The sequence below is a fragment of the Sinocyclocheilus grahami genome, unplaced genomic scaffold (genome assembly GCF_001515645.1).
Source record: "Sinocyclocheilus grahami isolate Dianchi unplaced genomic scaffold, SAMN03320097.WGS_v1.1 scaffold369.1, whole genome shotgun sequence".
Classification (NCBI taxonomy): domain Eukaryota; kingdom Metazoa; phylum Chordata; class Actinopteri; order Cypriniformes; family Cyprinidae; genus Sinocyclocheilus; species Sinocyclocheilus grahami.
Genome location: NW_015505548.1, coordinates 279975 through 305822, shown reverse-complemented (window position 1 = coordinate 305822; position 25848 = coordinate 279975). Strand labels below are relative to the sequence as shown.

At 35.3% G+C, this 25848-nt stretch overlaps 1 protein-coding gene across 1 annotated transcript in view; it reads right to left on the bottom strand.

The window, feature by feature from the left end:
• Positions 1–25848, bottom strand: part of dock1 (dedicator of cytokinesis 1) — a 270237-nt gene that overhangs the window by 222324 nt on the left and 22065 nt on the right. The window contains exons 2-11 of the mRNA XM_016230377.1: positions 16634–16717; positions 15643–15683; positions 15484–15539; positions 13698–13794; positions 10881–11029; positions 8023–8158; positions 6018–6175; positions 5454–5535; positions 3544–3679; positions 766–838 (exon numbers count right to left, since the gene is read on the bottom strand). Of these exons, the coding sequence (XP_016085863.1) occupies positions 766–838; positions 3544–3679; positions 5454–5535; positions 6018–6175; positions 8023–8158; positions 10881–11029; positions 13698–13794; positions 15484–15539; positions 15643–15683; positions 16634–16717 (1012 nt within the window). The remainder of the gene's footprint in view (positions 1–765; positions 839–3543; positions 3680–5453; positions 5536–6017; positions 6176–8022; positions 8159–10880; positions 11030–13697; positions 13795–15483; positions 15540–15642; positions 15684–16633; positions 16718–25848) is intronic.

Genomic DNA, 25848 nt, shown 5'->3' with positions numbered 1-25848 from the left:
TAATTAAAATATTTTATATTATTATATATGATGTACAAATTGTAATTCAATCTAATTTTTTTAAATAGCATATTTTAAATAATAATATATACTGTTTTATGTATTATTATTATTATTATTATTATTATTATTATTGACTTGCTATTTGTTGCTGCCTATAAGAAGCATTCAAATCAGTCACAAGGTTCGGTTTAAGTTAGGATGCTGCCTTAAAATGTAGCTGCCTATATAAGACAGTTCATTAGGTTTTGGACCAGAGCTAATCTAAAGTCACAAATAAGCTGCTACAAAGCAAAAACCTCCCTGAAGTGAAAACATGCATCTTAAACACCCCACAATTCCCAGCAAACCCCTGGACTCCTCTCTGAGTGACCCGGCTGGGCTGAGAGACCGGCAAAGCAGAGAAAGACTGAAGTATAGTCTTACTGAGTGACAGAATGAACGAGTGAGTGAGTGACTGTGAGGCACATATGAATATCCCCTACAGAATAAGAGTGAGTTTGTGTACTGTTGTCTTCAATGAATAAATACACAGATCATTGAACTGATACAGCACAAATCAGAAAAACAGACAACGCAAACAAACGTAACATTCATATGCATGACTACACGATACCTAACAAACTACCTTTTGATCTGCCTAACTAGCAAGTGTCTCATGCACTTGACTGGAGGTCAAAACTGTTTCACAATAAGTCATTTTCGTGATGTTATGTTATTACCATCATAAAGGCTGTTGTGTTGGCGTCATGAAGTCATACTTACGGCTGGAAGGGTATGAAGTGCTGCTTGTCCTCGTCGTCCATCTTGCCCGTGATGATGCCTGTGACGTCCATTACTGTAAAGAGAAGAATGAAACGAGAATAATGTCTGCACAATCAAACACACATTTCACCACTGTATTCTAACAGCTTTTGCCATTTACTTTACAGACTGTCTCAGCAAATTCACATTTTTGATGCATGATACCTTTTCATATACCTCAAACAACAGTAATTAATTCAATTATAAAAGAGGCCGTAATAAAAGTAATTATAGTATGTAATCTATTCTATTTGATATAATAGAACAAAATAATTAAATAACATTAAAGTAATTTTATATGAATATTGTATTATATGAATGTTATTCATTTATGTATAATATAACAATGTAAAAATTTAATTAAATTTACTTAAATATATGCTGATTAAAAATCACTGTGTCCAGATTTTAATCAAAATTGATCTTATTTAGCCAAATTCCCATTACTATAATGCAGAAAGTGATATATTACTTAAGTTATATTAAGCAAATATAAAATAAATAAATAAATGTGTATGTATATATATATATATATATATATATATATATATATATATATATATATAGAGAGAAAGAGATAGAGAGAGATAGATAGTGTGTGTGTGTCATGGTCAGAATTGTTGGTACCCTTGGTAAATATGATCAAAAAAGGCTGTCAAGAAAAATCTGCATTGTTAAAATCTGTTATGAAAATATAATCTCAAATCTTGATCTTTTTTAAAGGCTTTGCAAATAAAATATTTATTTAATTTAATTTATTATTATTATTATTTTATTTTGGGGCGTAATACGACATGAATGTGTCTTCACGAGATCCCATCTCGGGCTTCATCCCATCACTGTGAAAAAAATTTAATAAATAATAATAAAATAAGTAATATAAAATAAGCCATAGTAAAAGAGAAACACTCCTGGAAGTTTAAATTTGTGGTTTATAAGGTGAGAGCAGGCAAAACTTTCTAGATAAGCTGTCAAGCAGCAGCTATTACTGACTGAACACATAAACATCGCCTCTAAACGGCCATTTGGCCTGGTGTGCAGCAGTGGCCGTGCTGAGATTGGGTTTACAGCAGGAAACAGGAAACTGATGAGCTATAATGGAAGCGTTGGCTTGTCTCTGAATGTGACACATTAAAGGTGACATTGCACATACAGGTTCTGTCTCTACCTGCCTGACCCACATACAGACATACTGCTAGCGGCTGTACAGACAGAGAGAGAGAGAGAGAGAGAGAGAGAGAGAGAGAGAGAGAGAAAGAGAGATGCTTTCCCACTTCAAAACCTGTTTGATGCTCAAACCAAAGGCTGCATGTCCACTCTCATTCTCCTGTTCGGCCTTATTTATTTACAACAGAAGAACAGATTTTCCTTTTTCCATGAAACTAAAGGAGAAACCCTTTGTGCACAACAACAGACAACAAACTGCGAGCAACGTATTGCACAATAATCAACCTTAGCATCAGGAATTAGCAACAGTAACAGTTACAATAGACACAAATGTTAGGGTCACTTCACTCCAACCAGATCAAGGCTTCTGAAGTATACTGTGATTGTAGATGTAATAATATTTAACTCCAGGCAGACAAAATCAGTGCAAAGGCCATGTTTGTTTTGAAGGCAATAAAAATGCATGAACCCAGAGAGATTGTTGCACCACCTTCTGTATCGCATATAGCAAAGCTTATATGCAATATATTATTCCAGTTGATTTCACATAAGGCTTAAACAATTATACTTGAAGGTATATGCAATCACTCAAATAAATAGTACAAATAAAAACAGAGCTCAACACAGAACACCTGCTACTTGTAATTTAATACAAGAAAAAGACCCATACATTTTTCAGCCCAAAGTGTGGCAACTTATTAGCAAAGTATTAGCTGTCCCTGTCACTAAACTAAACTATACGAAACCTAAAATACAACATACTAAAAAAATTATAATATATCAACAAAAAAAAATAAACAAACAGAAAGTCTGAATTTAGTGAATGTTCAATTTAATTATATATAATAAATATGTGATTCTTATGGGTTTACAGTATTAATGAAATGAAATAAAATAATATAATAGAAATAAAATATAACAATTAAAAATAAAAATAACAAAATCTAAAATGATACTTAATGAACTTAAAAATTAAGTAAAATAAAAACAACAACAAAAACATCCAAAAAGTTAAATGTTATTATATATAATAAAAACATATAATTCGTATAGGTTTACAATTAACAAAGACAAAATAATAATTATAAAAGAATATAATAAAATAAAAATATAAACATAATAAAATAAAAATGCTAAAAAAAAAATTACTGAATATGTTAAATGTCAGAAATTCTGAATTTAGTGAATGTTAAATTCAATTTTATCTAATAAAAATATCTCATTCTTATAGTTTTACAGTAGAAACAATGGCTGTATTGGTTGGTGTTTCCGTAGATGAATGGGTCATTTATAATCACTTTGGATATAAGCATCCGCCAAATGTGTCCATGTAAATCTTCAACATACAAAATGGAAATGAAATAATATATATATATATATTTATTTTCTTAAATGTGTATATATATAGTATTTATAGAGTTTTAGCTTTTAGTTTTCTTATTTGTACTTTTTCTTATTTGTAAGTCGCTTTGGATAAAAGCGTCTGCTAAATGACAAAGTAAAAAGTAAAGTAAATTCCTGGTGGTATTATCCATGCTAAGTGTGCATCACGTGTTATGTGTGAGGCTCTACCTGCCACACCGAAGGGTCTGCGGAGGCCGGACGTTAGTTTCTTAGTGTTGTTATCTCTGAGCTCCATCCGGCCCACTCGAACGATCTGACAAACAAAACTGATTTTCTCCCTCTTCAGGTCTTCGCTCCCCAGATCCTGGAGAGAAACACACAAACACACAAGCAAGAGTGTAAAAAGCATGCACAATCATGAACTCAAACAGCACATATTATTTTGAGCCCCCAAGCGCTATTGGCCATGCACCAGGTGTTTCTGCCTACAACTATCAAGATAAAGTCAAACGCGTTAGTTGAGCAACTATCCAGAAGGGCAACGACTGATGCATGGATTGGATCGTTGTACACAGACTGTTAGTACGCTGTCTGAGTGAAGGGTAAATTGCTCGAGCAGCTTTTGATTGGGGGCAGCAACTCATTCCCCGCTGGGGGTTTGTGCAAAGAGCAGAGGATTCTGGGAAAATAAACTGACCCTGACCAGCCCAGCATCTATTAAAGAAATGACCTCTAGCAAATGAGAATGTGTGGGTGCAAACAAGCACCAACACATGAACAAACCAGTGCATATGCTCTAGAATTATAAATTATGCACATGCAAATACACAAAATGCATGCAATTAAAAACAAACAAATATGCTAACAGTGTGTGAGCAACACAATACGATTCACATTCATTATATGTTTTTCACAGCACAGATAATTGTTTTTTCTGTGTTAAATTACCTGTAGACGCCAACGCACGTACATGGATGCACACAATACATGCAACAATGCAAACCAGGCGGCGTCTCCGTTGAGCTTCCTCCTCTAACAACCATTAGCTCGTTATCCTTTACAGCTTTAATGATACTGCTGCTTTCTCAAACACTTTAATTACCAATTCTGCAACACGACTGATGAACACAAATTAAAGTGTCACCCAATAATACCATGATTACTCATTAAGGAACAAAGCAAGAGACGGGAACAGATGAACGGAATCAAGTCGTAAATGAGTCATTTACATGACGGTGTTTCTAGGAACGAGCTGGTACTGAAGCATTGGAGGAAATATTTGAGTGTTCAAATCAAACAATTAGGTCGTGCATGTAAATGGTTTCGTGTGGTCTAGCGGTTTGTACAGGTGGCACAAATTAGCACAGTTAGAAACCTAGTTAGCTGACCACCTAGATACCATTTTAAAACATCTCATTATCAGGCTCCCACATTTTCAGCCAACTTTTAATACAGCATTGCATGCATTTTTAGCACAGAATAGGATTGCTTTCGTTAACTAAAACTATTAAAAACATTATTGTTCATTAAAATAAAGCTGAAATAAAATAATATAAATATTAGATGAAAAACTGAAAGGGATTTAAATGAAAATTTTAAATGTTGCCTTTGAAACTAACTGAAATACTTAAGTTAAAGCACTAAAATAACTAACTAGAAAAATAACAACTAAAACTAATAAAATAAAATTACATTTAAAAAAATCTGGGGTGGTGGGTGGTGGGGGTGAATTAAAAAATATAACGTTATATAAATAAAACTATAATAACACTGGAAGAGAAAAGTACAGATACAAATAGTTTTAACTAACTACTTAACCCAATATCTGCATGTTACATTTACTGGATTTGTCCAGCTAGAACTACAAGCATCAAGCAAGTTAGCATTAGTCCCATCTCATATGTGATTCTGCTCATATTATGTGATGCACACCTTATTGGTATTAATACATATAAAGTGTTTTAAATCAATCATTTATGTAGTTGCATTTGAGTTCCAGATTAAAAAGTAGCTATCAATGAGTCGTGGTGCTCATGTGGGTGATGCAGGTCTGCATCATGTCCCAATATAATTTCTCCATCTCTCTATGATAATCCTGAATAAAAAGTGTCAAAAGTAAAGCCCAAAATAATACATACAGTGAATACGGCACGCAGGTTATGGAGCTGATCGATGTCTTTAGCCAAACCTGAACTGGACCAGCGCACAAGATAGTTTTCACTGCAAGAATGTAAAAACAACAGATATTAAATGCCATTATTTTTACAGTACAGCAGCAATGTCAAGAACATAGGACTGATTCCCAATGAACACATATACCAATAAACGTAATAACATACTAGAGTATAACAACAATATAATTTACTGCTGAAACGAATCACTGAGAACTGTGTGCATGGCACAAACACTGCGGTTGATTTACTACTGAGGATGTGAAACATCATGGTTACTGGTCACTGAGGCTCTCAAATGAGGGTCAAAGTATTGTCAAATTATTTAAATAATATTACAAATATTTTAAAAAAATTCTAATAATATAAAAATTTATAATAACATTTAGATACAAAAACAATCTAAATATATATACAAAAATAATAATAAATAAAAAAATCTTAATCTCTGAAAAAAAAGTTCTATTTGACAGCAGCAATGTTTAGGATGTGAATACACATCTATAAGTTTGAGTTTGTGTGTGCACTGACCTGATAAACTTGGACTCAATCGGATCGTATAGCGACATCAGCACTTCTGCATCTTCTCCGATTTTGCACACGACATTCTTGAGTGTGACGAACAGGGCGAACGAGGGTGTGGAGGCAAACTTGGCCTGCCGGCTCAAATCCATGTTCTGCTTCTGAGACTGAAAAAATAAATGCATAAAAAATGATGGCATCTGAGCACAGTTAGTCTTTCAAACTTGAGTCTTAAATTCAGCTGACAGCTGATCAGACTGTCGGACTCAAAGAATTTATATCCCATATAAAATCTGTATCTGCTGAAAGAGACCCAAGGACAGTGAACCTCTGGGTAGGGCCAGCTGGGAAAGGCAGGAAAGCAGTGCTGCTGTATTTTCATCTTGTCATACTGGTTTCCAACAAGATAGACTGATAGTAAATGTTTTGACCTTTTGTAATTGTTATGTAGGAGTCCCTCAATTGTACTCGGAATGAAAAGATGGATCTCAAAATCATACAGTCACTGTTGGAAAGTGGTCAAATATGTACAAGATGCTGGAAAACCAAAGAGTGTGCCGGGGCTGGAGGATTTTTCTGAAGAACAGCAGGCAGTTGAACTGTTCAGGACAAACAAGGGACTCATGAACAACTATCACAAAACATAAAAACAGTCGTGGATCATCCAGGAAATGTCACACAGTATTAAGATTCAAGATTGTCAAATTTTGAACGGGGTCGTTTTTACAAATTCAGTTATTATTTTGTCTTGTGGAGTATATATAAACATCTGTTATGTGAAATAGCTTATTCAAGTTATTTTATTACTAAATAAAAAATAACATGCAATTTTCATGATCCCTCTTATTTTGTTAAAATTATGAACATTTTGCATATTCGGCAGGGGGTATGTAAACTTGTGCACAACTGTATTTGCAATGTTTTTCTGACGATATAAAACTAAGAAACGTCGTGAATATTTTGTTGATTTTATTGAGCATTTCAGATGGCCATTAGGTTTGCCTAAAGACAGTAATAATAAAAAAAATAATAATATAAAAATAACTGAAATACTAAAACAAAATAGAATAAATTAATATAGAGGGGAACTGAATTCACCGGAACACCGGCATTGTAGGCTACTCTCCCAGGAAACAGTCCTTATCCTCCATAAAATGCGCTGCACACATCTGAATATTTGGGTTGAAGTGTTCTGGAACAGTGTTGTAAATACAACTTAACCACTGATTTCTAGTTGTGTCCTCTTTTGGAAGACCAAACAAAGTAGTTTCGCTTTCACAACGAAACACACAGCGTCTCCAGACATGACGGCGGCGGCAACAATACTACAGCAAGAATAAAAGTTTTTCTTTGCGTATACATTTGGGCAGTGTTATGCAAATCTTCCCACACAGTGACGTAGACATGTGGGGGCGTGTTTAAACGAGGCGTTTTAGGAGGGCGTGGACGAGTCTTAACTTTTATAAAGAATATCTCTTTGGGTTTGAGACTTTAGTCTTTGCAACTTTAGGGATCTTATCTATTCACAATCAGCTTGTAACACTCCAAAGAGAAAGGAAAACTTGAAATCGCATCATATGACCCCTTTAAGCTATATCACCCAGCCATGTGTCACACTGAGTCCCACAGTTAAGATAAAGGGTTTCACAAACAAGAAGTGAGATGGTGCGCTCTCTCTGTTCCTGTGTAACCTCTCATACATTAGCGATAGTGTTTCAGAGCTGCGGTCAGGGACTTTTCATGTGGTGTAGTGGTTGTGCTTGACAAAGTAGTCACATCCAAATATAAATATGAAGTAACAGTTAACATTAAAGGTGTTTATTAAACATCACAGCAAGTGGTGATGAGAAAATGTGAGTGTGCCGTCGGCTCTCAGGCCTCACACATTCACAATCCAATAACACCAACAAACCCATTCAAATATCTCAATCCAAATGAATTACAACACATCAGAAAAAAAGCAGCATGTTGAAATTAGTGCCATAATGGATAAAAACAGTCTAATATCGTTTACCTTCTCCTCTTGGATGCGAGCTTCAATCTGCTTGGATGCGGTTTCATGTGCTCGGAACAGATTGACAGTGCTGGTCAGGTCAGGATCCAGAATATTCCCGTCTTTATCTCTCACCACCAGATCCAGATCTAAATACCTGCCAAACACACAAAAACAGTGTAGAAAAAACAGTTGTTTGAAAGAGATGAAGATTTGTGTCCTACTAATCCAAATGGATACATTTACTTGGACATTACCTACTAAATGAATGTGAAAATGAGCATAAGATAAAAAATATAAAACAGATTAAATTGATTTTCAAGAAATATCAGCAGGTGTTATCAATGGTTTCAAGTATGTTGCTATGTGGTTACTAAGGGCATTCTGGATTTGTATCGAGAAAAAAAACAAAAAACTTTCACTTAATAAAGTTGACAAAGACAGAGACTTGAACTGAGAACTGAGAGTTGTACTCGTGTGTGTCACTAGTGACTTTCTCTATCATCCTACGGTATGCTCACTTCCTCCTGCTAAAGTTAACAGGAACACCAAAACGCTCTGAGAGAGGTAATAAACTTGCTGCTAATAGACGGCTTTGAATGTGTTCAATGAGCAGAAAAACGTCTGTAAGCGTGCAACTAGAATAACTAAATGGAACAGTAATACACTCGAATTGGTTTCCCTGTCTTCCTTTGATCAGCTGAACAATTAGCCCCGCCCCAAACTCACACCATTGGTTGAAACGATGCAACTCTACAATTGTGGTTGGGTTCCAGAAATAAAATGTCAATATACATATGCACACATACATATATATACACATATATATCGCCTAGGCGATAAAACGGTATCGATATTTATCGACGGTACACCTTCATCGATAACGATATAAAAAAAATTCGATATAGCGCACGATATAGGCACGTGCTCTGAGTGACGCAGACAGCTCACACAAACACATGCTGAATTGAGTGCTGTGCCTGCCTGTGATGAGGAGATTGTGAAAGAAAAAAAAAAAGATTATTAGACGAATTTAAAATAAACATTTGCATTTGAATGCAAAAATGGTACAATCGAATGTTAGGAGTGCGTCAGGGAGCGTCATCAGTGGTGAGCGAGATGCGGTTATGATGATAATAAGTGACGTTGCATTTTAATGTTTTGTTAGTCTAGCCGCTGCTGTGCTATTCGTTCAAAATATTAGAGAAATATAGTAGCTCAATGCGTAAATGATCTTGATTAGGTTAAAACCAAAACCTAAACCAAGCCATTCACACAGAACGCATATTCAGGACAAATATGACTGCTGCACTCGCGTCTCATGCAAGAGATGCAAAGAAAGTCATGCAAAGTTAAAACAGTTTTAACATTCAGAAAACGCGACGCCAATTTGTGAAGGTTTATTTCATTTCACTGCGTCTCGTATGTTTTTAAATGCAATCTGTGTGATTGGCGATTTGGCTCTTTTTATTTGGCTAAGCAATGCATAAACACATGATGCTGTTTTGTTCATAATTGTTTATGCAGTTTACAAAAATATATTTGATTTATATATGTTAATTTAGACGTTATGCACGTTTTTATAGACAGTTATTTGAATTGACAATTAATGCGCTGCATTATTTTGCTCATTGCGCCCTCTTGTGGCCTCGGGAAACAAGTCAAAAGTTTCCTTAGGACTTATTTAATCTGCATATAAAACATAAGAAAGGAGATATTTAAATTTTATTTTGTGTTTGACTGTGTAACCTCTAAAAAAAAAAACATATATATATATATACACACACACACACACACACACAACTATTCTGATGTTGTTAAATGATGGTATATGCTTTTGTTGAAGCGTCATTCACATTATTTCAAAATAAATAAAATTTAACAACTGAATTTTGTGAAAAATGACATTACCCATGCCCACTGTGTGCGCTATCATGAATATGCTGTACATTAAATCCCACCAATCAGAGAGATGCAGCAAGCAAATCAGGTAAAGACAAAATATTTAAATATTTGTACATTTATGCATATTTAGCAATAAACTTAAAAATATGTTTCTATAGATACAAGATATAATTCTATTGATATAATTATTTTTCTCCATTTTTAATTCAATTACTTTATTTGTAATGCTTCATGGGATTGTAGTTCTTTCCCTCACTTAAGCTTAAGCACATAATCTTGTACCTTTGTCTTTTTGGCTGATTTTAAAATACTTTTTGCTTCAAATAAAACACTGTAATGTTGTGAATGACCTTGTAGTTGGTTGGTTTGGTTCATGGCTTATAACACTTTAACAAAGACTTTTTTGCTGAACGAAGACTGTTTGCCTGAGACTCTGGATTACAGGTAATAATAATGTTCAGTTTATTTCACAGACCGATTGTTGCGCTTCATAAGACCTCAACATATCATCAGGAGCCATGGGTATTCATTTTATGTTGCTTGATATGTATTTTTTGACTCTCAAAGTGCTGGACGCCACTGACTTGCATTTTATGAATCACCAAGCACCACAGTTTCAGCTAAAAATCTTCTTTACGGTTCTACTGAAGAAAAAAAGTCACCTACATCTTGGATGGCCTGAGGGTAAATTAACAGCAAATTGTCATTTTTGGGTGAACTATCCATTTAAATTAGGTTTGTTTTTTGTGAGTTTCCTGAAGATTTTCTGAAAATGCCTGCAGTGCACATGCAACATCACACCACCAGGTGTTGTGGATGGCAGTGTCATAGCAAAAACAGACCCTGAATAAAAATGAAGAGCAATAAAACGCTCTCATTAAAAGTCAGGTTCTATGAAACGGACTGCAGTCGTGACTTTCAGCTCACGACCCGATCAGTACGAGTCAGCAGCTTGTGTGTGTATGTGTTCATACTTGTTCCCGTAGTCCATCTTAGAAGTGACTTTCTGTTTGAGCTCGGACAGCTCGTCCTGCGGGAGCGTGCCGGACAGGATCTGGGAGCGCCATTCGATCAAGTCGTAGATCATGTCTTGGACCGTGTTGAACATCTCACGCTTGTCGCCCTGTTGGAAACAAAAAGTCTGATTAAAACCCTGCAAAGCATGTTAATTAATTTGTCAAAGCACATGCTGCTGCATAAAGGCGGCTGCTCTTAATCACTGTAGACAAAGAGCCCCAGAGGGTCATATTGCTTGTTTATGCAATTAAAAGAGTTTATAAACTTTCAGTGAGACACTTTTCAAAAAACAAACTTTTCTTTTTAATTATTTGAATATCATGTAAGAGCTTTTCAACATCTCACCCCCAGGCAGAAAGTATGGGGGTAGAATTGTTGCATTATTCCAAATAAATAGATTATGATCCACAAATAAATGTAAAGAGATTTACAAAAAATTTAACATATTGACAAATAAATAGAATGAGATCAACAAATAAATCTCAGGGTTTCACAAACATTAAATTCAGAAATAAATAAAATGAGATTTGCAAATAAAAAACATTCACAAATAACACTAACACAAACTTTTGTGTTTGTGAATCGCATCCTGTACATTTGTGGATCGCTCACTGTGCATTTGTGGATTTTAAAACCTTTCTAGCATCAAGACGCTGACAATCTACAAATGCGTGGACTCCACCCACCGTCTACTCAAGCCAATCAGATAACAGCCACACTTCTCTGACCAATCGTAGCATGTTCTCGCTATAACCAAATCACGTTTTACTTTACAATCAGGGCGGTCTCTTCCTGAAATAACTTCATTCATAATATGCATTGGCTCAAATAGGAAATATAAGGGCCATAAAAATTGATACAGCTAAAGATGTTTAAAATTGTATTTCGTTAAATCATTAGACTGTGTATCAAGCTAAGCCACAGTATATTTTACATGCCTTTGAAAATGCCAGAGAAACAGCGCTTTAAATCACGGCTATGGGAACAATGCTGTACTGGATACAAATGCGTTATGGAAGCGAAGCGTCATTCAAGATGGAAAGAAAAGTGTCAATAAGTAACTGACTAATAAATTACTGCATTCAACCTCATGATAAACATGCAAGTTTGTGTAATAGGTTACAATGCCATCACACAACAGTCAACATAACAGCGTTTGGATAAGATGGATATGGATATTTATTTTGTGAATATTTGTTTTTTGTTAATCGCTTTACATTTATTTGTGGATCATAATCTATTTATTTTGAATAATGCAACAATTCTACCCCCATAAGAAAAGATCAGATTTATTCAAGAAAATTGCAACGTGTCACAGCAGATGAGTGTTTGCACTCTGTGATGTCACTGCGATCTGTTGTCATCAAAAACACTGACTATGTTGTTAAGCTGATGATGTCAGTGATGACTGGGTGCGCTGTCATGAATATGCATATTTCCCTAATATATAGTATGCAAAAAGCAGTGTCAATTGAGTGGGATGTGCAAATTTGCTGTATTCATAAAAAGATGCCAAAAAAATAAAAACCTGGATGACCTACTACTTATTCCAAGATTTTGAATGTGCATCCAATGTACATGACTTTCTTCTTTCAGACGAATACAGCCGGAGTTATATTCAAAAATGTCCCGGCTCTTCCAAGCTTTATAATGGCAGAGAACGGGGGACGAGATTTTGAAGCCCAAAAAAATGCATCATAAAGCATACTCCACTCGGCTCCGGGGGGTTAACAAAGGCCTTCTGAAGCGAAGTGATGCGTTTGTGTAAGAAAAATATCCATATTTAAAACTTTATCAACCGTAATCTCTAGCTTCCAGCGGATGATGTAGGACGCAAGCATGGTGTAAGCGCCGGTGAGAAGTGATGAACATGGAAGCGCAGAGGAGAGAGCAAAACAAAGCACCGGTCACAAATTGGTAGTACAAAACGAGGACTTGTAAAGAAAAATGTCGGAGAATTTCGATATAAGCCAATGTTTTCCTTTGCTGTAAACAAAACTTGGTTCTCGTGAGGCCAGCATATTCTCAGCTGGAACGGCACTCTCGACTCGCCATTCACTGCTATAATAAAGTTTGGAAGCACCAGGTCATTTTTAATATAACTCTGCTTGTATTCATCTGAAAGAAGAAAGTCATGTACACCTAGGATGGCTTGAGGGTGAGTGAATCATGGGGCAGTTTTCATTTTTGGGTGAACTATCCCTTTAACTCCATGTCAGCATGTCAGGATATTTTCACGGTGAAAAAACAGATTGATGCTCAATGTTTCATTGATTTATCATTTGTGTTCAAGGAATAAATATTAAAGTAAACATCCAAAAAAATCAGACAATTTACATTAAATAAAAATGCAAATAAAATGAGAGTATAAAATGAGATAAAATAAATTTTAGATTTTGCCAGGCGATTGGCAGAGTCTTGTCTTGGTTAAAATGACAGAAAACCTTGTATAAGATGTTTAACGTCTAATTTTTCTCCAAATAAAAAAAAGATATATATTTTTTGGTGTGGATATACTTTAACAAATCACAAAATTAATTATATATTAAATACTGAAGGTTAAATATATGCTGCTAAGTTGATGTCATCATGCTGACTGTGTTAGTCTGATGATGTCATAATTCTGACATCTGCCGCGTCCTAATTTGTCCACTTATGACATGCTTTATAACCATGTACTCTTTGGAGCAATACCACATGCTTTTAAGTGTGCAGAGGAAGAGTGTGCAACTTTTGGGAAATAATACATAGATTTGGAATAGACGCAAGCTTACCACATATAGGTCCCTCCATATTGCCGCCCATTCTCGCAATGTAGTCGTGACCTCATGAATGAGCGGAATCTCAGTAGGAATGACCGTCTCCTTTTGTCTAAATGAACAGTGATAGAGTGCAAAACAGAAACAGCACAAAAAGTGAAGGAGTTTTCCAAGAATATCGCATGTGTGGGAAAAAACAGGCTGATTAACTGAATCTCACTGCATTCACGTCAGTAATTCCTGCTTACTACAGGCTCCTGAGGACGCCGAGTCATTCAGATCCCTTCATGCCAATGAAAACTAATTACCAGCATCAGTCATCAAAAGAGCTGTTAAGAAATCTGAGCTGGGCTTTGCTCACGATTCCAATTACTCTCACATACTCATACCAAACTCGTGCGTATTATATTCCTGAACCACGCTTGAAAATCCATTTCGAACTCCAAAATCTCCCACTAGGCTAGCAATGGGCTGCTGGGGCGCTAACTTAGTAAGACGTCTATGGGAAGAATATTGTTAACTGCGCTCAGGCTGGTTTCAGGGAGCAACACTGATATAATCAGACCAATAACAAAAGTAACAGGATCTTCAGATGCAGCAAAGGAGCGTAAAGTTAAATTGGATGTTCCAAAACATAGTAAGCTACATACATAGGGAACTGCCTTGAAAAACAGCATCCTAACCATAGTAGAGACTCACAAGGTCAGATAAGAAAATATCTGTGTTTAAAGGTCTTAAAATGGTGAGAGGTGACAGAAAATGGTGAGAGGTGACAGAAATGGAGGGGGAACGGGGAGTTTATGGGTCTTTACATGAATAGGACACTAAATAGAGTGTGAAACTCTTAAAAAATAATGAAATATATTAGAGAAGGTTTTTTTTTCTTAGCAAATGAGCACTTAAGAGATAGAGATTGCACTTAACCTTAAACTTAATAAATATTAAATATGCAAAAAATGGCAAACCTCATATAAAATGAATTTCATAACATTTTAAAACCATGGTTTGCATTAATTTGTATTTTTAGCAACATTAAACAAACAAACAAAAATAGACAAAATTCTAAACAAAAATTTAAAAAAGTAGTAAAATAATATTAAAAATAACAATATAAAAAAATTTTAAAAAATTATATAAGAGATCGATAGATATTTTTTTCTTAACAAATGATCACTGAGAAATGTTATGTAACCTTCAGAAAATGTTGTGGATAAATTAAATATTACATAAATATGAATTTCATATGAGGTTTGTAATTTTCCCATTATATTATTTAATATTTATTATTAATAAATATTTGCATGAATTTATAATTTTTTTAGCAATGATAAAAAATAGACAAAAAATATAAACAAAACAAATAATACAAAATAAAACAAAAAATAAAAAACAAAAAATATAAAAAATTAAATAAAAAAATTAAATACAATTCTCAAATACACTTCACTTTGCACATGGGAGACATGACTCACAACTGTTAAGCTACTAAGCTAATGTCACAATACTCTAAATCTGCACTGCTCTGCACTGGTAATTAATCCATTTTTAATTGGACAAACTAACTAAACTACATCTAGTACTTTTGTGTAGAGAATGAAACATAAGCAGATTTATAGTCAACTTTTCTCCCGTTGAGTTCGTCACAACAAATCCTGGGATTGCTTTCCCCATGAAGAATTTGCAATCTGGCCGAAATTAGGTTTGTCTGGAAAGAGAGCTAATATCTGCTAAGATGTTGCTAATTCTTTATTTCACATTCAACTAACTGCAAACTTTCAGGAATCTAAATGAACATACTGACCCATTGCCTTCAACCGTGGCCTCCTTCAGATTTATGTAACAAGCCGGAAACACGCCCTGTACATAGAGGAAACAAAGGAAAATTCAAGTTGAGGCCTGCTGAATGAGTGTATTGAAGAAAGCTGACTGTACTCTGGAAGCGTTTCATACAGTAACTCACCTTCTTCGATTTTCTCCTCAGCCGATACCCTCGATACCATCCTGAGAAGAGCAAGAAATATCACAGCAGTCAGACGGAAATGCCAACAATTATATTACAGAGAGACGCCATTGTGTCCTATAGCACATCTAGAAAACAATATTCTGAGATTATAAAAGACATGTTTCATAAATCTCCTGGAGAAATAAAGTGAGGTGGCGGGCATGTCCACATGGTACAAACAAATCATTCAACACTGAAGTGTGTGTTATTGAGATCGGAGAGAGGAAAACTCTGATGATGACATCTGTGTCCTAAAAAGTTTAATTTAATTAAATGTAAAAATAAATTACATTTAAAATAAAAACAGATAATAACATAAAATAAATTATTTGGCTTTGTAGTTATTGATATTTTTTCCCATAATTGAATTAAATCCTTATTGATCAATCCATTTTTTCTTAAAATAGCTTTGATGAAGGCTTAAATGGTTGAGCTTGAATAATTTTCTTTTCATATTAATGCTTTGCTATGTCATATCTAGTTACAACATAAAGAATCTGTGTGTGTGTGTGTGTGTGTACCTACTTAACCATATTTTGGGGACAAATTTGTACTCAAAAGTGAGCAAAACATGACAAAATCGCCAAAAACCTCCATTTGGGGACGTCCGCATTTGTAAAACTGGTATAAAAATAAACAGTTTTTTAAAATTGTTACAATGCAGAAACTGTGAGGGGTAGGGTTAGAGGTGGGTTTGGGTTAAAAATTGTATAACTATCTTTATATAAAAACAATAGAAGTCTATGTAATGTCCCCGTTTAGATAGCCAAGTAAACGTGTGTGTGTGTGTGTGTGTGTGTGTGTGTGTGTCTCTCTCTGTGTGTGTGTGTGTCTCTCTCTGTGTTTCAATAAAAACAATAGAAGTCTATGTAATGTCCCCGTTTAGATAGCCAAGTAAACGTGTGTGTGTGTGTGTGTGTGTGTGTGTGTGTCTCTCTCTGTGTTTCACCTTCGTAAGTCTCCAGAATGTGTACAGTGTCTCCGATCTGTAAGGACAGCTCTTCATCACTGCGAGCATCATAGTTATAGATTGCTGCGGACAGAGAACATAAAACACTGTAGTGAGACACATGGCATCAATTTCTGCTTGGTGTGTGAGAGAGAGAGAGAGAGAGAGAGAGTTATAGATGCTGCAGCAATGCAATAACTAACCACACAACAAACAACAGCAGCTCAGCAACAAACAGCGGCTCCAATTTGACACATACAAGCACCCAAAATATCATGACTGAATGCAAAGTGTTTGAATGTTTTTAAATCGACATTTTCAGTGAATAGCCACTTTAATTACTTTAATGGTGCTTGAATGTATTTTTCTGGCTTGGCAGTAAAAATCACCATCCATATTCATCTTAACACTCATTGCTGCCCTACAAACACTGGTATTTCCTTCAGGAAGTGTGTGATGCCTTTAGTAAACAGATGGATGTTCTAGGAGTTGAGTTATACCGGCATGTTCATCTTCCCGTGCCGCTGCCGATGACGTTCCACACAGTGTTTCTCAGCGACCCTGAATGACCCACATGACCCAGTGACAGAGAGACAGTAGAGGACAAGAAGGGAGCGAGACCTGTGAGGGTTAATTACTGTCTCTATTTCGGTCTCGGTCGGACTCTCACCTTCATTCTCACACATGCTGTTTCTCTCTGCTATCAGCAGAGAGAGAGTAATTACACAACATTCTCACCGTGGGCCTTTTGAAACCATACACACACACACACACACACACAGAGAGAAACACAAAGCAGTAATTTCTCTCTGTAATCTCTCTCTCTTTCCCTGAATCTGAATTTAACACCTCTGCAGCACTACATGACAAAAACATTTCAATGCACGTCCTTTTAGATGGCGAGTCTGAGAAACACTCTGTGTACCTGCAATTACACGCATGCAAACCAACAATCATAAGTTATTTTAAAAAAGCACCAGATAAACACAAGCAAACAACTGCCACATGACATTTGTGTGACAACTGTTTAAAAGAGCTCCTACACTAAGAACACTACTACTACAGTATTTATTCATGTTGAATTAGCCTTTATTTTTGTGATTTACATTTCTTTAAAAAAAATTTTTTAAGTTTTAGTCATTTATTTTTGTGATTATAAGTTTTTATATATTTTTAGTTTTGGTTTATAATTTTATAGTCTATTTAGCATTAATTTACTTTTAAGTTTTAGTCATTTTAGTACTCATTTATTATTATTATTTCTAATTATATTTCTAATTGTTATTTTTCTAAATATTAGTTCTAATATTTCTAATTTCCATTATACTACTATCGTTCATAAGTTGTTTTTGTTTTTTTAAGAAATTAATGTTTTACACCGCAAAGCATATCTTTTTAAAATAAATTGTATTCAAATGAATTCTATTTCATATAAAGTTGTTCTTTTGTGTATAAAAATAGCAGCACAACTGTTTTAAACATTGATAATAATCAGAAATGTTTCTTGAGCAGCAAATCAGCATATTGGAATGATTTCTGAAGATCATGTGACACTGAAGACTGGAGTAATGATGCTGAAAAAAAAGATTTGAACACAGGAATTGTAAAGTGTCACAATATAAAAACAAAAATCTGTTATTTTAAACTGTAATACTATTTCACAATATTACTGCCTTGGTGAGCCGAAGAGGCTTCTTTTTTAAAAACATTTACAAATCTTGCAGACCCAAACTTTTGAACAGTAGTGTGTATAAAACACACTCAACAATAATCACCATTGTGCCACAAATAATGCATGTATGATAATGCATGTATGAACGCACATATTTCTCTGTCTAACAGAGCTTTAATTACTGTATACACATCAAACATTTCTACAGACTATATACATAAAGCGACATCTCAACAAAGTCAGGCAAACTTAAAAAAGCCATGAGCCAGCACAGCTTCCGCTCATCTGCACATGCTCCAGACAACCAGATCCGCACATCAAATCCTATATGCTGGCGTTCTGATAGTCCCACAAGAAGCCAATCCAATTCCACAACAAACAATACATGGAGAGAGAGACACTGCCACAACAGGAGAGAGCAGAGTAATGCCTAGAGAAAGAGGAAAAGGAAATGGTTGAGAATATGTTCCTAATGCGCATACGAGTCACAAAGCGGCACACATCCAGCTCTTATCTTAGTAGGAAGAACACTGTACCAGATGACATCGTTCTGAGCTTTCTCTCACACACACTCGAGGAAATGCACAATTAAAGACACAAATGATCATATGAGCTCAGCTCAGACTGCTGTGATTGGAATTTCAAAGCCTGGTTAACAGGTGGCTAAACACACCACAATAATGCCCAACCGCTACAGGTTATTAATTATATAAGAGAACTTTAGAACGTGAAATAGAGAAACTGAGGAAAAAAAAGTGAGCCACCTCAGTGTCTGTCTATATAGGCAGCAAACTTCTCAGGCAGAATCTTTATTCTACAGAGATAGAAACCAATCAATCAATCAATAAAATTAAATGAAAAATATTTACAATGATATACAATGATATTTATCTTATTTGTAAAGTAAAAAGTTAACATCCTGATGCTACAAATGAAAACCAAGTGAGCAAAATAAAACAAAAATAAATAAATATAAATAAATAAATATTAAATTCAAATATTATCAATAAAATAATAATCCTGACACTATTGGGAAGTGAGTAAATAAAAATAAAACTATAAATAAACAAACATAAATAAAATAAAATAAGATTAATAAAGTTCATATTTAAAAAAATATATATTATTTATAGTATAAAATGAATATTGCCATCCTGATGCTATGCTACTGAGATAAACAAGCAAGCAAATAAAATAAAAATTAAAAAAAATAAAAATAGCATTGTTATACTATTAAGATAACCAATATATCAAATAAAAACGATAAATAAAATACATAAATAAAAATCCTTGCATCCTGAACCTATTGTGATAACCATGTGGACAAATAAAATAATATAAAATACAAATTTTAATCAAATTAAATATATGAAAAAAATTATAATAAAATAAAATGAATATTACCATCCTGATGCTACTCGGATAACCATGTGAGCAAATCAAATTAAAATTAATTTTAATATTTAAAAAAATATATCTAAAATAAAATGGATATCATCTTGATGCCACTGAGATTGAGCAAGAAATAAAAATAAAAAAAAATATTCCTGGCTTTGTTCAGACAACCTAGTGATGAAATGAAATGAAATGTGATGCTGCCTAAAACAAGGTATAAGGCAGAATAATTTCACTGTCAATTGTTTGCAACAGCTTTCATGTGCATATGATGCATAAAAACATTCTTCAGTTGTGCAGCTCACTAGGTTTTGGATCAGAGCTGAATGAAGAAGACTAAACAGAGAGAGGAAGAGAGGAAGGGAGACACACAAAGAGGATCAGTGCAGCATGAGACAGCCCGTGTGTGAGAGAGACTTTGACAGGAAGTTCAGGCCCCTAGAGGTGCCCGTGTCCCCCGAGAGAGAAAGCAGACGCTTCAGTCGCCTCTCTTCCAGCCTGGCTCTGAGTGAATGGAGCCCATTGAGCCGAACACAGACACCAGCTGCATCAGTCACTCGCCTGCCCTCCTGTCTCTAAACCACAGGCTAGAGGCTAAACTTTCATCTTAAAAATTAGTTAAAGGCTGAAATTTTATGAAAATGCATTATTTATATTTATATACATATAAAATATACAAATTTTATTTCTGGAATCCAACAACCATTGTAGAGTTGCAGACTTTTTTCTGCTCATTAAACACATTCAAAGCCATCTAATATTTTATGAAAATGTATGTGTGTGTGTGAATAGGATGAGTCAAATGATAAATTATAGGCATTTAATCTGCTCCATAAACAATTTTACATAGGCTACCTTATTATCCAAAGTGTTGAGATTTTTAGAATACACATTAGCTTGTTTTCCATCTTCAGGCTGAAATTTACAACAAATATTTGGGCCAATTTTCGCATTAGTCTGAACAAAAACATCTGACAGGCTGAATGAAAATGTAACTCCAGTGTCTGACAGCAGGTGGTGCTTATGGAACAGCAGAAATACAGCGGTTTCCACGGTAACCGCTGGAAACAAAGCAGCCCTGTGCTCATAAACACTGCTTTATTAGGCTTTTCTGAAGACCTTATGCATTCATGGAGTTCATTCATTCATACATTCTTTCATATCATTTCTTCCATGCTGCACTGTGAATAAGTCACGGCTGAAGGGCGTTGTTAGGCAAGTCACAATGCAGCACGACTCAAGCACCTTATATTGCTGTAATAAAACAGTTAATAAAACAGTGCTTTATCGTGAAGAAAACAGAGTTTTCTAATCAAATACGGTTTAAATGATCATTTAAATATGAAACAGTAAAACCAACCATTGGGACCTTTTACCGTGGTTTACACCAGACCTGCAGAAATGCCTCTGAAAACGGTCTGAACAGTCCTAAGGGCTAAATGCATGGGCATTTTCAAGAGTGTTATGATTGAATGAGATGTGCACAGCCCTATTGAAGTCACTGAGTCAAAAGCGCACAAAAGGAATGATAAAATAATCTCAAGATATCTGGCTGTAGGTGATGAGGAGTAACTCCAGCCAGAAAATAACCGGCCATTACAGCCAGATTGTGTGAGCTGCCCATAGCATGGAGAGCAGGTATACTTCAGCAGAGGAGAAAAAGACTTGGAATCAAAAGACGCTGAGAATAAGGCAGAAGTTGAACAATTTCTAACAGAACAGATGGCACAACGAAGGTGCTTGAGCAAAACTTCTATCAATTTCAGAGAGACAGAAAGATTTTATAACATAAGAGCGGGTCGACAGCTTCTCTTTGAGGTCTGGAAGTGTAATAAAGGGTTTTATTGTCTCACTTAGCCAGACATTTCAGTGTCGCTATAAAGTCTGGTCCATCTTGCAGTTTATTAGCAGTGTTTGGACAAACCCTGAACCCCGAGTATTAAACTTCACCATGTATCTCGCTCAGAGGCATTTGTGCTACAGACAAAAAGGTCTAGTTTATTATTATTTTTTCTAAAGAACTGAACTTACAGTTTTCACCTGATTAAATTGCAGCTCATAAACCTACAACTGAAGGAGGGTCTAGCATGCCAGAGACATGGGACTGGGGTTTTCTGGTAACTAAAGCACAAGTCCTGCCCTGCTTCCAATGGAATGAGGAAAAACAGCGTGAGCTTCTTTTCCTGTAACGATGTTTAATTGGGATTTGCGCTCTGATCACACTCATTTAGACTCGGCTGAAACAAAAGAGCCTTCCAATTTAAGAGAGAGATACAGAAATCAAAGTTTCCACCTCAAATGAATTACAGATCACAGACAATCATGTTTGTTCACACTGGTGATGAGACTGAGCCCCTACAATTAACCTGAAATTTAACACAGACGCTAAATATTTGAATATTTGTTGAACTATATATGACCTTATTATGTGCATATCAGGGTTGTTTTAGTTAACCAAGACCATAAAAAAATAATTACTTGAAATAAAAATCAGTATATAATAAATCAATAAAAAAATTATAATAATAATAATGTTAAAATTTGCCAGGTGGTGAAGTTAAGTGCATTGCACAAGTGCTTGAATTATACTGTAGAAGTGGGGAATGCGGAAAAGAGGCTGATGAGGAGATGAGATATCATCATGTTGAGACAGTTTGTCTACTACAAATTCAGCCAACAGGTAGAAACAAGCCTGATGCAGCTGAAGATATATACAGACAAAAGCATACAACATCAGTACATTAAAACTGAAATTCAGTGCAGGATTCTGGCTAATGGGCACAATTTTAATAATTCCTGCAAGTTCCATGTTCATTATTCCACACAATAATTATAACATACATGTGAGAATTCAACTTCTGTTACAAATGGATAAAATAAAATATAAAATAAAACTAAATAAGATTAAAAAAAACTAAATCAAACAAAAAAACAAAAAAATAAAAATATATTTCTGGAAACCAGTCTAATAATTCAGGGCAAGTAGTTAAATCGACTAGTTATTTGGGAAACAAACTGACATTTCTATTAAAAGCACCTGTGGCTTCCAATAAACTCAGTTTGCAAAACATGTCAGTGCACATTTATATGTACATGTTAATATTAACTTCACAAACAAATTATATTTCTTGCATTGATTTAATGTATCAGAACTGACTTAAAACATTTGCATTGAGTTCCGTGTTTGTATGTCCTGTACATTTTTGGCGCTTTTCCACTGCATGGTACGGCACGGTACGGCTCGGTACGGTTCACTTTTGGGGGGGTTTTCCACTGGGTACAGTACCTGGTACTTTTTTTAGTACCACCTCGGTTGGGGTTCCAAGCGAACCGTACCGTTACCGAAACGTGACGTGTAAACTCTGCTGATCACGGATTGGCCGGAGAGAATAGTCACTGAACTTGCGACACGAACACAAAAGAAGCGCTAGATTTAAATCAGCACAGCCAGCGAAGGATCGAACACAACTGTTTTGAACGAGTGCACCTTTTTTTAACAACCAAAAAGTGGCTGTTCCCCTGTTGAGGAAGTACAGACGTTCCTCTCGTTGATAGCAGAGGAGCGGATCCAGCGAGAGCTTGATGGGGCGACGCGGAATGAAAAAGTTTTTAGGAGTCGCAGCAGTAGAGGCGGCGCAATTATAACGACATGTGAATAATCCCGCCCACTCTAAAGCAGTACTAAACTGCAGTGAAAACGCAAACCGAGCCGAGCCGAGCTGAGCCGAGTCGTACCACGCAGTGGAAAAGTGCCATTTGATACAAATATGCATTTCAAAAACAAATTTTTAAGCACAATTCACCAAGTGAATAAATCAGCCTTTATGCTGCTTTGTGTGTGGTGAATCTTGTAAGGTAAAATATTTGCTCTGTATTTGTTCTTGTATTATAGTTCAAAATGTTTCAAGCAGCTTTCAACATTTTCTGAACAAAACAAACCTATCTGCTTTTTATGCAACAGCATTAACATTCACCATTAAACCAACTTCAACTCTTTGTGAACTTTCTGTTTTTGTAACACTTAATTTTATATATAAACGCACTCGCCTTCATATCACAATAAATTATTACCCAGGCACATTTCCACAAAGATCTTCGTTAGACTCGCCAGTCACCACATTATTCTGACGCGAGGACAATCATGAAGGGAGGCAAACTTACACTAATTATCTTGTTTGCATCAAGCGCAGATCCACCAGCACACAGCGGCAACGCTCAAACCTGCCCGAAAACCCGACCCAGAGCCTGTTTCTGTCATGTCCAATCAGAAGCGGGTTCATCATCATTATCACACAGCAGCGGGTCAGCGTCCGTGATGCCAAAATACCTAGAGTCCTGCTGTCTAATTACTTCGTTTTAATTGGCCAAGTACACTTGAACTTCTGCAGGCCCCAAATTTAATAATGGGAAAATAATTGCTCCAGACTGTTTGGAGAATTGGCATAATAGAGCCAGGGATACTAGAACACATGTAGGAAATGTAGTGAAGCGAGGTTATACACGTGAAGACTTTGTGCAACATCAGACTCAAATCGCAATAATCAATCATCATTATTCTACATTACCGTTTTAAATTAAATAAATACTCAAATTTAAACAGATAAATTTAAATTAATACTTTATTCAAATAAACAAAAATAAATTAAAAAAACTAAAGAAATTGAAATAGGTGAATTTAATTAATAGGTGAACACAATTTACATTTAAATTAATAAAATACAAATACATTGAAGTAGGTGAAAGAAAGAAAGAAAGAAAGAAAGAAAGAAAGAAAGAAAGAAAGAAAGAAAGAAAGAAAGAAAGAAAGAAAGAAAGAAAGAAAGAAAGAAAGAAAGAAAGAAAGAAAGAAAGAAAGAAAGAAAGAAAGAAAGAAAGAAAGAAAGAAAGAAAGAAAGAAAGAAAGAAAGAAAGAAAGAAAGAAAGAAAGAAAGAAAGAAAGAAAGAAAGAAAGAAAGAAAGAAAGAAAGAAAGAAAGAAAGAAAGAAAGAAAGAAAGAAAGAAAGAAAGAAAGAAAGAAAGAAAGAAAGAAAGAAAGAATGAAAAAGCCTTTATGGATGAATGTTTAACACTGTACATTCACAATGAATTTGAATTTCTGGGCTGAATTTCAAACAAAAAGTATTTGTGAAATTACTTGTATCATGAATTTGCTCATACCACCCACTGCTAATACAACGGGAAAAGAGACAAAAGAGATGAAGAGGGGCCAAATCAAATTGTGCAATCGAAATAAATGTGTAAACGTCTTCAAATCACAGTCAACAAGGAGAAAACATCCATTATCTTAAAATACCATTTGCAGTTCTGATCGATTCCTTCTGAAGTGGAGACACGCAATTAGCCAAGCATTTATCCTGCAGTTAGAGCGTTTCATGCATCAGGCAGCACATATGTGTGCTTATAGACTGTGTCGTGTGCAGGTTTCTGTGTGGGCCGAGGATAATGAGATGAGCGAGGAGAAGGTCGACAGAGGTGAGTAACAGTGGGAATCTCCCTGAACGAGAGGGTCAGCACTACTGAGGCAGAGAGGATTGTGGGTATAATGTAGAGGGGCCAGACAGTAGCAAACGCCCACGCTAACCGGCAGAGAGACCACGCTGCTTCCTCAGCTCAATATTTGCCAAGCAAAATGATCGGTTTCATTAATGCATACAGCAAAACAATCCCAAAAGCCCATAAACAATCTTGCTTTGCAGTGTTTGCAAAGGTGAGCAGCACTATTATTATTGCTAATACTAAGGGTTAGCAGATGCTCTCATCACAGTTTGTAACTCTTCCCACACCATTTGTGTGAAACATCAGTTCATATAGCTTTCCTTTATTTATTTTTTTTACAATAAAATGCCACAAATTGCTTTAACTTTTTCAACACTTCACTTTCATCCACCTGATGGCATTTCATAAAGCATTTTGAGATCACATGCACTGGATAAAATCAAGTCTTTTTGCCTTTTTACCAAAGTAAAGCAGGTCATGAGTGACAATGTTTAAAGGTGAAGTATGTAATTTCTATAGCACCAAACGGTACTGCGAAAATAAAGTATACTTGCAAATAGGCCTGGGCAATAAAACAGTATCGATATTTATCGACAGTACACCTTCTTCGATAACGATAGAAAAAATGTTCGATATAGTGCTCGATATAGTG